The sequence below is a fragment of the Anser cygnoides genome, chromosome 3, assembly GCF_040182565.1.
Source record: "Anser cygnoides isolate HZ-2024a breed goose chromosome 3, Taihu_goose_T2T_genome, whole genome shotgun sequence".
Lineage (NCBI taxonomy): Eukaryota > Metazoa > Chordata > Aves > Anseriformes > Anatidae > Anser > Anser cygnoides.
In genome coordinates this window covers 121169026-121184507 of record NC_089875.1, presented here as the reverse complement: position 1 = coordinate 121184507, position 15482 = coordinate 121169026, and the positions used below count along the sequence as shown (strand labels likewise).

The 15482-nt window shown below is 46.1% G+C and overlaps 1 protein-coding gene across 2 annotated transcripts in view; it reads right to left on the bottom strand.

Annotated features, from left to right (window-relative positions):
• Nucleotides 1-12380, bottom strand: part of ELP3 (elongator acetyltransferase complex subunit 3) — a 94128-nt gene extending 81748 nt beyond the window's left edge. The window contains exons 1-7 of one of the 2 annotated variants that reach the window (XM_066995134.1): nucleotides 12241-12380; nucleotides 11164-11263; nucleotides 9540-9678; nucleotides 8230-8300; nucleotides 5923-5986; nucleotides 3912-3980; nucleotides 2502-2656 (exon numbers count right to left, since the gene is read on the bottom strand). In XM_066995134.1, coding sequence (XP_066851235.1) covers nucleotides 2502-2656; nucleotides 3912-3980; nucleotides 5923-5986; nucleotides 8230-8300; nucleotides 9540-9678; nucleotides 11164-11263; nucleotides 12241-12259 — 617 coding nt within the window. In that variant the 5' untranslated portion in view covers nucleotides 12260-12380. The remainder of the gene's footprint in view (nucleotides 1-2501; nucleotides 2657-3911; nucleotides 3981-5922; nucleotides 5987-8229; nucleotides 8301-9539; nucleotides 9679-11163; nucleotides 11264-12240) is intronic. The other variant, XM_066995133.1, reaches the window with a different exon arrangement.
• Nucleotides 12381-15482: the final 3102 nt, after the last annotated feature.

The window sequence follows — 15482 nt, the reverse complement described above, 5'->3', positions numbered from 1 at the left end:
ACCATAAAGACCTGGTTTCAGGTTTATTTATTCTGCAGCAGCTGGCGGGAGCAGTGTCCCACCTCCCTGAGACAAAATGCTCCAGTCCTGTGTCACTTCTGTCACACAGGCACTGCTGGCTGTGCAGCTGTGTGATCTACCACGTGGCCAGATTTTAAATCTCTAAGCTAGCCAGGCAGCAACTCAGATCATCACCAGGAGTCCAAGAGCCAACAGAGTTTGAGGACGTACTCCTTCGGTCAGAGTTGGCTTTGTGAGGAACAGTAAATACCTCCGAGGCAGGCCACAGTCGTAGTGTACTGGTGGAACCTGCACAGGGTCACATCCCTCTTACCTGATGAACTGGGACCAGAAGCTACAGTGGTTGAGATGGTCAAGATGAAGAAAAATTCCAGATTACGTCAAGAGGAGGAGCCCTTTGACGCTGCGTAATTTAGACAGTAAAGGTCAGCTTACCAATACCACTGGAAAGACAACATTTGACATGGAACTGGACCTCAAGTTTAGGAGGAAGAAAAGAAATGGCTGGACTAAGGGAAAAATGCTGGGTTCACAGTTAGGTGGACTGAAGCCTTTATAGATAGATGCTGCACTGGTTTGATCAAGGGACATGCATAGAAAGGCTTCAAAAAAAAGTATTCTGGCTGAAGGTCCTTTTCCCAAAGAAGGGGATCGCTGTACAAAATCTGAAGTTAACCAATTATTTTCATGAGAAGGAAAATTCTCAAAGCTGCCACGGTTCCATTAAAAATAAGGGGTGAGAGAGACCAGATCCCAGGTTACAGCCAAATGCAGTACGATATACAACAAATAAAACAGTACAATATAAAACAAATAAAATACTGTCAATATTCCCCACGTAGCATGGCTTCTGCCAACGGAAGTAGCGAGGGAGAAAGGCTGAATCCTCAAGTACAAAGAGAAGCATGCAAAGCTGAATTTATTTCTTCCAAGTGTCATTGACCATCTCCAAACAGCACTGCAGTGACACAGTACAACAGCTCTATGCAAGCAGCATAAAAAGTAAAAGGTCTGATTCATCTCGAACACAATTTTCTTGCCTCTGGAATATTTAGAAAATGCAACATGAATAACTCCCACATACTTCCATTTACTAAGCATTTAACATGAATTTTATGTTAAAAATACGTATCGCTTTATTTATCTGCTGGAAAAAAACCACATTGTCAGTGCGGGTTTTCTCACACTGCTCCGTTTGTGTGCTTGCAAGGCAGCACACTGACTTCAGTCACTTAGTTTTCGCATGCTCTTAAAATTACTTGGTGACACAGTCTGTGTCGTAATTAGTTTCCTCGGTAATCTGCAGAGCCAGGGACAGACTACTCGAAAAGCAATTTTGTCTCCAGTAAAATTAGCTAGGCACCCGCAGCAGAAGACGCTGAACAGCCACGTCCTGAACCACCTGACGCCCGTACGAGCGCAGCGCCAAATAGAGCAGACACCTGCAAACTCCACCCTTCTTCCAGAGCGAGCTGGGTGTCCTTAAGCGCTCACAACCGGCGTGCTAGAGCAAAAGAAAAGCAATTTTTTTTTTGCAACCTGTTAGCTATTTTATTGCCTTGATTGTTGCTCTTGCAAAGAGCAGCACTGCACTTTTTGTCTGGTCTTCGAATGACAAGGGAAAAAAAAAAAAAAAAGAAAAAAGAGAGTAGAAGCGTTTGCTGCCCTCCAGAGGAAAACCAAATGAAATTACAGCTTTAAAATATGATGGTAGACATGAAGCTAGACAAGGGCTGGTCCTAACCAGCTTTAAAACTGCTTTCTTTAGTGGATGACAGTGGTATCGAGGAAAATTCACTGCACTGAGCTATGACAACAAGGTGACAACTAAAATTGTTAGAGGGATGGTCGCCTAGTTTTAACAGCTCCAAAATATCATTTTTTTTCGAATTTGCTTCTCAGTTTCACCCTACAAAATGTACCTGGAAAGTTGTGGGTTTAACAAACCAAAGCACATGTAACTCCAAGAGTCTCCGATTTTCGGCTCACCAACTGTACAAGGAGAAGAAGAACATCTCCCTGTCACTCAGAAATACTGCAAGGGTAACTGCGTTGGAGACCGCAAGGGGCTCAGAGCTCCTGAGCACTGACGCTCTCGGGGTGAGTCATCCCTTACGGGAGCTGACGTCTGGCTTTCCTCCAAACCAGGATCAGTTCCCCTTCCCAGCTAGAGGAAATAAATCCCACGGCAATGGGATTCGTCACAACTCCAAGTCAAGGTGACGAAGCATTAAAGGTAGAAGTCCAGACGGAACGCCAAAGAATTAGGAAAAGCTTAGCATTTCCTAAAACCACGGCGCTACGCAGTATGCACGGTAATGCTGGAGGCTGAGCTAGAAATATTCTGTGCCTAAAATTGTTTAACTGGATAAACGCTGCCTTTCAAAAAAATGAGACACGAATATTCAGTGTTTGCTGTTCTTAACAGCAGCTGGAGAATACTTTTAAGTGATTACGTTAAAGAAAATCAAAGCTCTTACCTGACAGCCTCTGCTACGTTATTGGAAGTGTGACCCGATAAGGCATCGTGAAGGTTTCGGATGAAGTAATCTCGGTAGTCTTCAGGCAGGGCCATGAAGGTTCCGCCCATCACGATGAACTCCACTTTATCCACGCTGTGGCCCAGCTGCTTCAGCTGTAAAAGCGCCAGTGAAAAGTTACCAGTGACTTAGCTGAAAGACTCTTCTGAAAGCCCTGGCACTCCTACACCATAATAGTTTCCTTCACCAGTTGTCCTATCCTCTATAAATGACAAACTATTAATACTTTTGTACAGATTTCTTATAATCCCCCTCCAAAACCCAGGGATTACTTCTCTACTGCAAGAACACAGTGCAGACTCTGTGCCCAGTGCAGATTTTCGTGACAAAGCAGAGTACTTTGAGCACAGCAGCTTGCCAACGTAGTTACGCAGGTTCCAATTTGAAGCTAACATAGATATGGCCAGTAAGAAAAGTTTCTCCACTTCTGCTTCAATCCATGCAGAACCATCCTTAAAAGCTTGTGGGAGAAAAGGACTACGCTGAAGCCACGGAGAATTTTCCACTGGGTTTGGAGATAAACAGGAAACCAGTAAAAGCAGAATAGGACTAAGAATGAAATCACATCTTTTAATTTTCCAGCAAAGACCGAAAAAAATCATTTTGGTAGGAAAGACACTATTCCAGTAATAAATTCTAAATGTAAGCAATTATCAAGAACTAGCAGTTGCCAAAAATCTCTACAATCTTGTTGTAATAGGGCCTCCTATCAGTAATTAAGTACCCTTCAGGAAAGATAACATCTCATAAGAGTTGCAAAACTTGTTATTTATTTAGTGGAAATGACAGTCAGACAATTAAAAGGTTTAAAAATAATTCCTCCATGGGGATCAAGTCAGGCTAACTTTGAATTACGGAATCATGGAAAAACTGAGGGTGGAAGGGACCTGTGGAGGTCACGTAGTCCAACCTCTGTGCTCAGAGCAGCGTCAGCTAAAGCAATTTGTCCGTCACGGTGTCCAGGCAGGCAGCGAGTATCTCCAAGGACGGAGACTCCCCAACCTCTCTGGGCAACCTGTGTCAGTGCTCAGTCACCCTCACACGAAGAGCGTTTCCTGATGTTCAAACAGAACCTCCTGGCCTTTTCCTGAGGAGCCCAGAAGCGGACACAGCTCTGCACGCGTGGCTTCAGCAGTGCTGAGGTGAGAGAAGGATCCCCTACCTCGTCCTGCTGGCAATGCTCCCGCTAACAGAGTCCCCAGAAGTGAAAGCTGGGGCACGCCGCGAGTCACCGGCCTCCAGCTGGATCCGGGGCTGTTCATCACAACCCCTCCCACTCACCAGCTCAGGCAATTCAAAGCATTATTGGTATTTGGATCACAAACGCAACGCGCTCCCCGTTCACTGTACCTGTTCCACTCTGTGTCTCGTCTGGAGATAGGGGTCGTACCTAGCCCGAATGGCCCTCATGGATGTTGGCTAAAAAACACAAAGGGATGAAAAAAAAAAAAAAAAAAAGTTAACACAATTAAAGACAGTGAGAAAAAGAACAAAAGTCAACTTTCAGCATTGAAATGGATGCTTCAGTTTTATAAGAACTCAACCCTGAAGTCTTCAAACTCACAACTAGAGAGCCCATCTCACTGTAAATTTAATTTGGCTCCTTAATTTTGTAAAAATAACAACAAAAAAAAACATTTTTAGCCCACTGAGATGGCAATATGAGAAAAAGAACACAATTTTTCAAGTGCATTACAGCAGGATGCAAAGAATCTCTGAAGATTCAGAAAAAAACATTGCAAAAATCACTAGTGAAATGTTTTTCAAAATACCATTTTTTTTCTGTCCTCCTCGTTTTAGTTTCTCTTTAGTTGCACACCTTACCCAAGGAGTGTCCTGTAGAGCTCAGTTTAAACTTTTAATATCCTTTAAATATTCTATATATATATTTATATAAATATAAGTTTAAATATTCTTTAACGTAATCTTTCATTTGAAAATCCCAAATTACTTTTTATATTACTGGCTGATGTAAGCCCATTAGTAAGACTCAGAGAGAAGATTTTGAAGTATCTTGTGTATCCTGGATTTGTTTGGTATTTCCTCATGTCGTATGAACAGCTCTGAAGGATAAGGACTCTTTTAATCACGCACAACTCCCACATGCTGTTCGTACTAAACAAATGAATAAAACATATCCCGAACAACATGAATTACAGAGCAGTTACGTATACACAGGACTTTCCTTCTTTGCACTAACATTTCAGAAACAAATTTCACGACACCAAAAATGGATCACCGCAGACAAAATCCATGTGAAAAGGCTGCCACCTCACCATTTCCCAAATAGATTAATTTGAATGTTTTAATTAGAATGTATTGTACTTTATTTTGCTACTTTACATCGGTGCAATGGCCCTGAGTTTTTTGTGAAAACCAGTGACAATAATTTAGTCACAGGGAGATCTTCTGCTGTGTTATGCTGTCAGCAGACAAGAGAGAGCTATTTCTGCTCTACATATTTAGTGAGATATCACTGCAGATGCAGAGACATACTCTCAGACCAGGATATTCTAAGGGCACGGATGCAATATCAGAGGCACTAACAACTAAATAAGGGTCTTTTTTCCTGTAGGCTGGACAGGACTAAAGCAGGTCCAGTTTGAGCAGGATGCTCAGGTCACTGTCCAGTCAATATCTGAGTCTCTTTAAGGACTGAGATGCCAAAAGCTCTCTGGAACCCTACTGAAGTGTTTGATGACCCTCATGTTTAACATTCTTTTCTTACAGTAAGCGACAATTTTCCACGTTCCAAGGCGTGCTTGTTGCCTCTCATCCTTCCAGTGGGCAGCTCGAGGAGGGGCACAACTCTGTCTTCTTTGTACCCTTCCCTGAAGCCCTTCCTGAGTACAAGTAGGCATCTATGCTTCTGCTGGACTGTTTAGTTAGGAAAATTTTGATGCAGATTGATAACTCCTGCAGGAACCATAGCCAGTATTCATTTAAACAAAGCGCATGCAGCAGCGTCCCCTGGGAATCAGCGATGTCACCTTCAACTGCTCTTACTCACTCATCACTTTCCACAGCTGGAAATTCAACTTAACAGCTGTTCCCACACCAGCAGGTCATGCAGCCACAGCACAGGAGCTGCACTCGTCCTGCTCAGAATCACAGGCTGCTCCACAGCGTATTACACGTGTAACACTATGAACAGCTGCAAGGTGAGGAAAAAGAAGCAACTGCTACACAAATTCGGAAGAATTTCCGTTCTTGTAGTTGAGCTGCTTTGGAGCTCAGAGTTTGCCATCTGCTTTTGTTTCTTATTCTTGCAGCACGGGTGAATTTGTAGAATTAAAGAGCAGCCGAATCCAATCTTACAGGGTGTAGGCAATGCATTATGGCAGACAGAAGTAATTAATACCTCATATCCAGTGTAAGACTGCGTTGAATATTCAAAGTCAGAATCAGGCCCACCTGGGCAGTACCTGCAAATACCAAAAGACAGAAAACAGGCATCAAACTCATGCAACTGCAACAATTAATCTGCCCGAGGTATGGATATAGAGGAGGGTGCAGGTTGAGCAGACACTGCTCTGACTACCCCATCCCTCATCAGAGAGGCAGGGGAACACAAATTCCACCCAACCTGACCACAGCAGCACATCAGCAGCTCTCCTGGCATTGGAGAGCTCTCAAATCCACAAATACAAACGCACAAAAAGAGAAATCCACAAAAGGAAGCCTTTACTGGCTCAACCACTGTGGTACCTTAATGCTACCCGGACTAAAGCTGGCTCACAACTGGTCAGAGTTTTCTGATATCCATTAACACTGCGAGGAAGCGAGGCTAGGCATGTACAAAAGCTAGGTATACAGAGCACTGCAAAACAAGATCGCTTAATTTTAATGAGAAAGAAGTCAAAAAAACAACTCAGATCTGTCGAACTACTACATGAAACAACTTGACAAGACTAAACAGAAGCAAAACAAACTGCGAACATAGCTCTGGAACATGGCATTATTGTAGGGAGCTGCCCTACAGTTCTGGACTGATTGTTACATGCTGATAATTAGATTTTAGAAAGAGTAATTTTACAGTCATAAACAGTTTGAACGCTTTTCAAAAAGTTCCATCCAAAAAATTGTCTCTGATGCAAAATATTTTTTGTTTGGCAAGGAAAGACAAAATATGGACATCATCCAGTCACACAATCTGCATTTATTTTCCATGTATTTATTGAATTTAACCATCTCGATGGTGAGAAAGCTTATCCAAATTTGTCTGTTGAACTTAGGAACATGCTAGCTAATAAATACTCACATTTTAAGCAGCATTCTAGGGCTACTTGAGAAGAACACAGTCCATTTACTTTGGTTAACTGTAGCTTGGTGTTAAACGACAATTCCTGCACCTAGAGGTTGGTTTGGAGCTCATTCTTTGACGCAGCAGGACAGACCTGCAGCCATCCCAGCACGACAGCTAGCGAGGAGAGGACTGGTACGTGGCAGACAGCGATCTAACAGAATACAAATTTATTCCGAAGTATCCTCAGCTTTCTTCTGAGGGTTAATGGCCAATCTACTGCCATTGCGTGTTCAAACGTGACCTGACACGGGGAGGCTGGCAGCCCCGCCAGCTCGAGCTGCGTGCACTGAACACGGTAAAGGAGCAGTCAGCGCACTGTTACGGTGCAGATCTTCAATGCACGGAGACTAAGATAACGCCATCTCTCTCAAATCGGAGGACACATTTTGTTCCCCGCATAATTGATTGGCTTCCTCATCGCCTGCCATGCACGCTCAACCCAAATCATCTGTCACCATTATAAAATTAATTACCAAATTACCATGGCCGAATTAACTGGCTGGCGAAAGTTGTGCGATCCAATTGAAGAGATTTCACATACATAATTACCTGGAACATCTCAAACACAATAGCTGCTCGTCCAAAAACAAGCACGGAGCCAGCTCGCTCTGCTGGGCAGCTGGTAGTGAAACACGCTGATGTTTCAGAAGTGACAAGGTGGAGAAGAGGAGCAATGTTTTTAAATAGATGAGCTGATACGCTCAGGGAAAACAAAAAGCATGCCATTTCAGGAGCGCAGACTCTTAAAGCAAACAGAAGCAATATACTTCAAGGTAAACTGAGCTTGGCTTTCTCAATTAAAATAAAAGTCAGAAGCTATTCCCTTAATACCGCAAGCTCTTGGCAGCTAGAGGCTTTCCATCTGTGCTCTCATTTCGTTCCAGAGCCAGGCAGAGCCAACACCAAGCAAGTCTTTCGTAGACAACACCTGCACCTCCTCAGGTGGGTTTCAGTTCAGTAGTTTTCAAACTTTTTAGATTGAGCCCTGCTTCCTTTCTGTAATTGTCTTCTCCTGTCTTATGCACCCAGCCTACTCTCACAAACACAACACGTGCACACACCGTCTCAGTAATACGACTTGTGTCTGATCGTTAATATATTCTCCTAATTACTACATTCACAAAAGTTTCTAATTACTGAGGTAAGTAAAGTTTCACCCGTCAAAGAAGAAGGTTTTCTGCTTAAAGAAAAACTGCAAACAAGTAGAATTTGTAATGTAATGTGCAGGTATCAGCAATCTGCAACTTAGCACTTGTGCAGAAAAGTACTCTGTCCCTAACACGGTGCTCCAGCAATTTATACAAAATTATACAAATAATACTGGAAAAGAGCTCTCTTTTAGGTCACCCGAGTCATACTTACACACATATGTTGCCCGTAAAGTTAATGTGTGGACACCTGTGTGGTTTACACATCACAGCCACGACAGCAATCTGAAATAAGCAGAATTACAGCAGAGAGAAATTACAGTAATTGCTTCTGAAGTTACAAAAATAAAATGCATCTTGGATGGCTACGTAAAAATGCGCATCTGCAAGACACTATTTAAAGATGTTTTCTGCTTAGTCTGCCACCTCAAATATCTGTGCATTAACTCTTGAGAAAACGAAGATAACAAATGTATCAAGAAGCAGGAACCCTATTATTAAGCATTTTCGTAATTCAGAATAAACTGGCAGTGAGCTATAAAGACCCAGGTGTCATATCGAATCTGATTAACCACCCTGCCAAAAAGACACGCTGACTGGCACACAGGTATTCACCAGGACCATCTAGCACGCATCTAAGACAGCGCAAGGGTGAGAGTGTGCCTGTAAGCACCCCGAACACCATCTGGAAGATGAAAAGGGGGAGATGAAGAGAAGCAAAAAGACATAAAGAAGCACAATAAAAATAGCTTCCTCCCTCCACCTTAGCTGAGTCTTTTTTCCAGGCTGGTCTCACGCAGCTCTTCACACATCAAATGTAGGCACTACACAAGATGCCACCTTCCCCTTTTGCAGGAGCAAGGGGAAGAAAAGAGACACACACTTAAGATTTTCTAGTGTTTACTGTTTTGGGGCTCCCACCTTGGAAAGCACATTTCCAATTTTCAGAAATTCCGGTTGGAGTAAGAGTTTAATGAAATATTCTAAAGCCAGAAAAAAGGAAAGTAACAAAATTAAGATTTTTTTTTATAGTTATGAAAACTGAACACTTCTGGGATCTTGGTTTCTGGTGGTTGGGTGGTGGCTTTTTTTGGTTTAAGCATGCTATCTATATAGCAGAGAAGCTTGAAAACACACAGCTGAATCTCACTTATACCTGTATTATTCTTTTCAGCTTGAAATACCTTTCCAAGGAACATGTTAAATCCTAACATTTCACCTTTGTTCACCAAGAGGGCCTGCAGATTAAGCTGCAGTGTTTCTAACAGCAACTAAAAAGCTAGATATGCTACCCTGAGACAAAACCTCCACACCTCTTTCTCTTCTCCCAAATGCTCTGCAAATAACAGCCCTGCAGGCACATCAGAGAAGACAACGTGGAACCTGGCAGTGCAGCCAGCACATTTTCGTTGAAGTTTCTGGACACTGAATGCCCTCCTCTTTGAAAATAATTAAATCCATGATAACTTATCAATGAGAGCAGGGGAGGACGGGGGTGGATGGAGAGAACGACGACGTGCTTACCCCGCTAGCAGTCCTTATGGGCTTGGCCTTCAGCTTCGGCACCAGCACCTTGCGGTACTGCGGCGGAACGGCAGCGATGATGTCGACCAGACGTGGCTGCGCCGAGAGCCCATACTTGGCTGAAGTCTTGGTTTTCAGCCTGAAAGCAGAAATACCTCCAATTAACGTCCCCATCCGGACTTCTGTACCCATTCCCACAGCAGCTCCATCACACTGCTTCGGTTCAGCTCGCTGGGGATCTAGGTGGGTTCACCTCATTTGCCTTTCCAGGTAACTTATTGAATACAGTAATTCCTTACAACAGCTGCTCTGGGTATTTAAGATACAGAAAATAAACTCCAAATAAAGTCAACAAGCAACAACTGCCAATGTTTTGAGTCTCTGTACGTTTTACTCCTAAATGTGGTTTTGCCAAAACATTGGCAGAGGTGCCCAGAGGCTGTCTCACCAATTTCCAGTGATTTAAGTCTTTTCCTAGGATTTCCATCTGATTAATCTACATATGCAAGCTCTAACTCAGTTCATTTCTAAAACATTTATATAAATTATTTCCAGCACCAGCTAAGTGTTTACAATTATACATGTAAATGAGATACGCTGGGACAAGTTCAGTTTTTATTATTCCACAAAGGTAAAGAAGAAAGAAGTTTCTGCAAACAGCAACTTCATTCATAGGACGCTGCTAAACAAGTTCAATGTAAACTTTATCTATAAATTAACCTCTCTTTTCCCTGATAGAATTGGCTTTGGGACTATCAGGATGAATTCCACACAGGTGGAAACACAAAAAGACGATGACAGATTTTCCTGAGCTTTTCACCACTTTGTAGTCTGGCAGTGAAGTAGTAAGGGGTAAATTCAAATCACTACGATTAGCAGATCTTGGCATCTTTAGTGACTGCATCAGTCGACAAGGGCAGACCGACTGATGTCATCTCCCTGGACAGAGAGAAACTCAGGGGTTCTGGTGGACAGCAGTGCGCTGTTAGAGCAGATCCAGAGGAGGCCACGAAGATGATCAAGGGGCTGGAGCGCCTCTCTTACGGAGAAGGCTGAGAGAGCTGGGGCTGCTCAGCCTGGAGAAGAGAAGGCTCCGGGGGGACCTCATTGTAACCTGTCAGTACTCGAAGTAGGCTTATAAAAAAGATGGAAAGGGACTCTTTACTCCATCAGGTAACAACAGGACATGGGAGAATGGTTTTAAACTAAAAGAGGAGACATTTAGATTAGAGGTTAGGAGGAAATTCTCCACTCAGAGGGCGGTGAGGCACTGGCACAGGTTGCCCAGAGAGGTTGTGCATGTCCCGTTGTGAGAATCACAGATATTTCTCACACCATCCCTGGAGGTGTTCAAGGCCAGGCTGGATGGGGCTTTGGGCAACCTGATCTAGTGGGAGGTGTCCCTGACCATGGCAGGAGGTTGGAACCCAGTGGGCTTTGAGGTCCCTTCCAACCCCAAGCCATTCTATGATGATTCTGTGATGGGCATTATCAGATAATGGCAAGAGAAATGACAGTAGGTTGTGAAAATAAAACATAAACTAAAGGCCAAGCATAAACAACTGTACAGGACATGTTCAACACTGGTGGAGCAGCTCCTCAGTGCCATCCGCCAGTGACTTACTTATTCAGATTCACGTCTTTTCCCTGCTCGTGAGCCTCAATCAGTTGTTTTATGATGTCGGCTATCGTCATCATCATCAGCTCTGCATGGCTGAGATCTCCTGAAAGGGGAACAAAACAAACCATGTGTATACCCACTGCTTTCTTGTTGCCTGTGACAATCCAGGTGTGTCCACTCTGTCCCTCATTTTCATTATTTCCCACAACTTTCAGGGCATTGTTCCCTCCAAAGGACATTTTGCCACTGCGCATCACTCCTGACTGGCAGCAAGTGACAGTCGCTGCCTCCTATCATCGTGTTTTTTTTTGGCTTTTAGGACAAGCTCTATGGTCTTCCATCAAAGTGATGTGCACAACAGCCACAAATAAAAAGTCCGTGGAAGCTGAAACGCCATCAGCAGGCTAATCTGATGCTGCCAGCGCACGTGGCAAGGAACAAGACGCATCCACTGGAGGCCGGTGGAGCAGCCAGGTGAGGAGATAACCCCGTAGCCTCATCAGACACACGCAGGGGGTTGCTGCAGCAGCCAGCTCCTCGAAGCTTCCCCCCTGAGGGCTGCAGCGAGGGTTAGTGCTGTACACGCTGGATATTTTCGTTATATTTATTCCACACCGGCTTTGGGAGAAGAGAAGCATTGCTATTAAGCGATCTGACCCCAAACACGCTTATTTTAGGTTGTGCAGTTCGCTTTACACCAGGAAGTGTTGGCGCAGTAAAATACCAGGCACCAAACTGGGCAGAAAACCCACCAGTGGGGATCTGGCCGAGCACGCTCCTGCCCACCCAGTTGTAGCCTGTGCGAGCTGACCAAGCCCAGGCACAGCACCGGAGAGGTGCTCGCAGAATTGTGGAGCGGTTTTGGGTTAGAAGGAGCCTTAAATCTCATCAAATCCCAGCCCCCTACCGTGGGCAGGACCCCTGCCCCGAGCCCAGGCTGCCCCCAGCCCCATCCAGCCTGGCCTTGGGCGCTGCCAGGGGGATCCGCAGCTCCCCGGGCGGCCCGATCTCACCGTTACCGATACCGACACCGATACCGACACCGATACCGACACCGATACCACCACCACCGGCCGGTACCTGCCCGCCGCCGCCCCATGCCGCCGCCCCGCCGCTCCCTCACGGCCCCAGCCGCTGCCACCAAGCGAGGCCGCCCCGTCGCGAAAGCGTCGCCCGGCCGGCAGCGCTGCCGTAAAGCGTTTGGTGCTCGATGGAAATTTTCCTGCCTTTTAGTCATAGTTTATTTTGTCTTGTCACATTTCACTCAGCTTTATTGATTTTTGCTGTTTTAGCGGTTTTGGTGACATTTCGGGGCCCCCGGCAGCCGCACCGCACCCGCTTGCCCCAGCGCAGCCAGGCCCTGGCTCCCCCCCCCCGCCCTTCTCCCCTCCGGCGCTAGGTGGTAGCAAAGTATTTAAACGCGAAATCCCAATAATAAATAAAATGTTCAAATCTGACAAAAAGCCCCAAGTCTCTCTGTGAGCAGGAGGGGCGGCGCGGATCGGGCAGGGGGGAGGCAGGAGGCCTGTGGGACACGAGGGGAGCAGCAGAATTAGGGAATCTTTAGGGTTGGAAAAGACATTCGAGATCACAGATAACAGAGGGAATAGCCTCAGGTTGTGCCAGGGGAGGTTCAGGTTGGAAATGAGGAGACATTTCTGCTCAGAAAGAGCAGTCAGGCGTTGGGACGGGTTGCCCAGGGAGGTGGTGGAGTCACCGTCCCTGGGGGTGTTCAAGGAGAGGTTGGACGTGGTGCTTGGGGACATGGTTCAGTGGTGACATTGGTGGTAGGGGGATGGTTGGACCAGGTGATCTTGGAGGGCTTTTCTAACCCTAATGATTCCGTGATTCTATGATTAAGCGGGGAATGTGTTGCCTCGTGGCCCCAAACACATGCTTCTGTCCCTTTGAGGTCCTGTTGATTTCCCCCACTGGAGTCCAAGGAGAGCTCCCCACACTGCCAGCACTTGGTTACCTCCAGAGCTGGTGGCAGAGTGAACTCCGAGCCGCTGGGAGCTCTCTCCCAAGCACCGCTGTCTTCAGGCTTGTGGCTGACAAGGTGGGGCAGCCCTGCGCCTCTTCCAGCCGGTACAGCCCCTGGCTCCGATTTCGTACGAGATCCTTCCGTGAACCTCCAGTCACTTCTGGAGCCCACGTGAGCTTCAACATCTGCCACTTCTCGAGGCAGGGACTTCCATGGCTGAATTACGTCTTGCATGAGGAACTACCAGTGAATCCTAGAATGGTTTGGGTTGGCAGGGACCTTAAAGACCAAATAGTTCCAGCCCCCTGCCATAGGCAGGGACACCTCCCACCAGCCCAGGCTGCCCAAATCCCATCCAACCTGGCCTCGGGCACTGCCGGGGATGGGGCACCCACAGCTCCTCGGGGCTGCCTGTTCAGTGCCTCAGCACCCTCACAATAAAGAGTTTCTTCCTAATGTCTAATCTAAGTCTTCCTTTTTTTAGTTTAAACCCCTGGTATCTTAACCTGTATCCATCTATCTGCTTTTTTTGTTGTTCTTGAAGTTAGCCAGAGCCTCGCTGGTGCCTGCCAGCTCCTGTGTCTCCTTGCCCACGGCCTCCTGCTCAGCCAGCAGGTTCTGGAGGATCCCTTTGTGAGTTAGGGGAACCTGCCGCTGAGCAGAGGGGAGAGGCTGCCTGGGCGAGAAAAATGCTTTGCAGAGAAGGAGGGAACAGGCAGCAAGGAAAAAAAAAAAAAAAAAAAAAACAGGCCACCTAAAAGAAATTCAGGAAAAAAAAAAAAAGAAAAAAAAAAGGAGGAAAGAAAGAGATGCTGGCAGTTGTGATTTATGGGCTGGTAAAAATCTTTATTTGAAAACCTCCTGATTCGGGGCTGACCGGAAGATTTTCAGCACCACACTTACGGCTGGTGCACATCTGGGGACTGAACAGGAAGCAAAATTTGCAGGAAGGGAAGAGGGCACACAGAAACTGCCGCGGGTCGGCTGTTACCACTGTGTGGGTTGGTTTATGAAGCAAGCAGAGCCTGCCCTGGTGCCTTAGGTCAGCATGCGCAATCTTGCAGGTAGGTTGTAGCAGTGTATGTGTGTGAGACCATCCTGCCCTCCCCATCGCGGGTTTGGCAGCCTCCTGCCCGTTCAAAGCAAGATCCCAGGATGGAACAGGTTGAAAACGCAGCTTAGACCATCTGCTCCCGTTGCTACCATTCTCTTGGTGCCTTCAGGCCTTTTTGGAGAGCCAAATTCAGTTTCCTTCCCCCTGTTGTGCTGGGAGTGCCCTGCAGTGCCTGGACCTGTCTGTACCAGTGGTTTTACCTCCCAGGGGGTCTCCCAAGCATCCGGTGCCAACCAGCAATTTATGAGTGGTTTGGAGAGTGGTTGTGCTCAGGATATGGGCTGCGCAAATGGTTAGAAAGCATCTATCCAGGTGTCTATCCTGCTGCCATCACCTTTCTCAGATCTATTGCAGCAGCTGCTGCACACCAGGGGACATTTCAGATGCGATTGTACTGTCAGAGTTTGTCTGCTTGCCTAGCCCATGCTTTGGGCTGGCTGGGACACGAAAGCAGTTCCTTCCCCTGAATTATTTGGGGGTGCACACACTACAAAGCATCCATCTGGAGGAGGCCTGGGATGTCTCTGTTGTTTGAGTTCATCCCCGAAAAGAGGACACGAGCATATGAGAGGTAGGATGTCTGTGCTAGACACACGGTAAGGCAGTGCAAGCGTGCCAGCTGAGACAAGGCAATTGATTTCAAGCTGATTTTCATACCCCTCTCCCTTCTCTTAGCACTTACGCCCACCAACACAGCCCTACACACTGACTGCTCACCTCCCCGTCCCTTTGTTACGTGAGCTGAGCTGTGCTCCCCATCTGTTATCAGCTTCATCCACCTATTACAGCAACTTTTTATCTTACACGTAGCTACTATCATCAGCTACTTTCCATTTGCCGCAAGGTCTCCGTGCTTTCTGTAGCCATCTCTTAACCTGTTACAACCCTCGTGCTGCCACACGAGTTGGATGTCTCCAAAAATCCTCAGTTTTAATCTAACTGTGCTCACACCTGCAATTCCTATCATCTTCAGCTACACGTAGTCCTTCTCCCAAACAAGGCTCTGTCTTTAGCTCAGAAGAACAATAATCAGGAAAACTTCATCTGGGCTAAAAAACTACAGTACCAAACTCTGCCATTGCTCCCAGCAAGGAACATGAGGTAAATTCAGGTGGAGTTTTTGGCAGAAATGGATGGTAAACCTTGGGTAAGAGGAGGCTGGCATGTTTGGGTTTGTTCACCACATCTGAGCAGGGCTGTAGCCTAGGGCTCACATTCTGATCT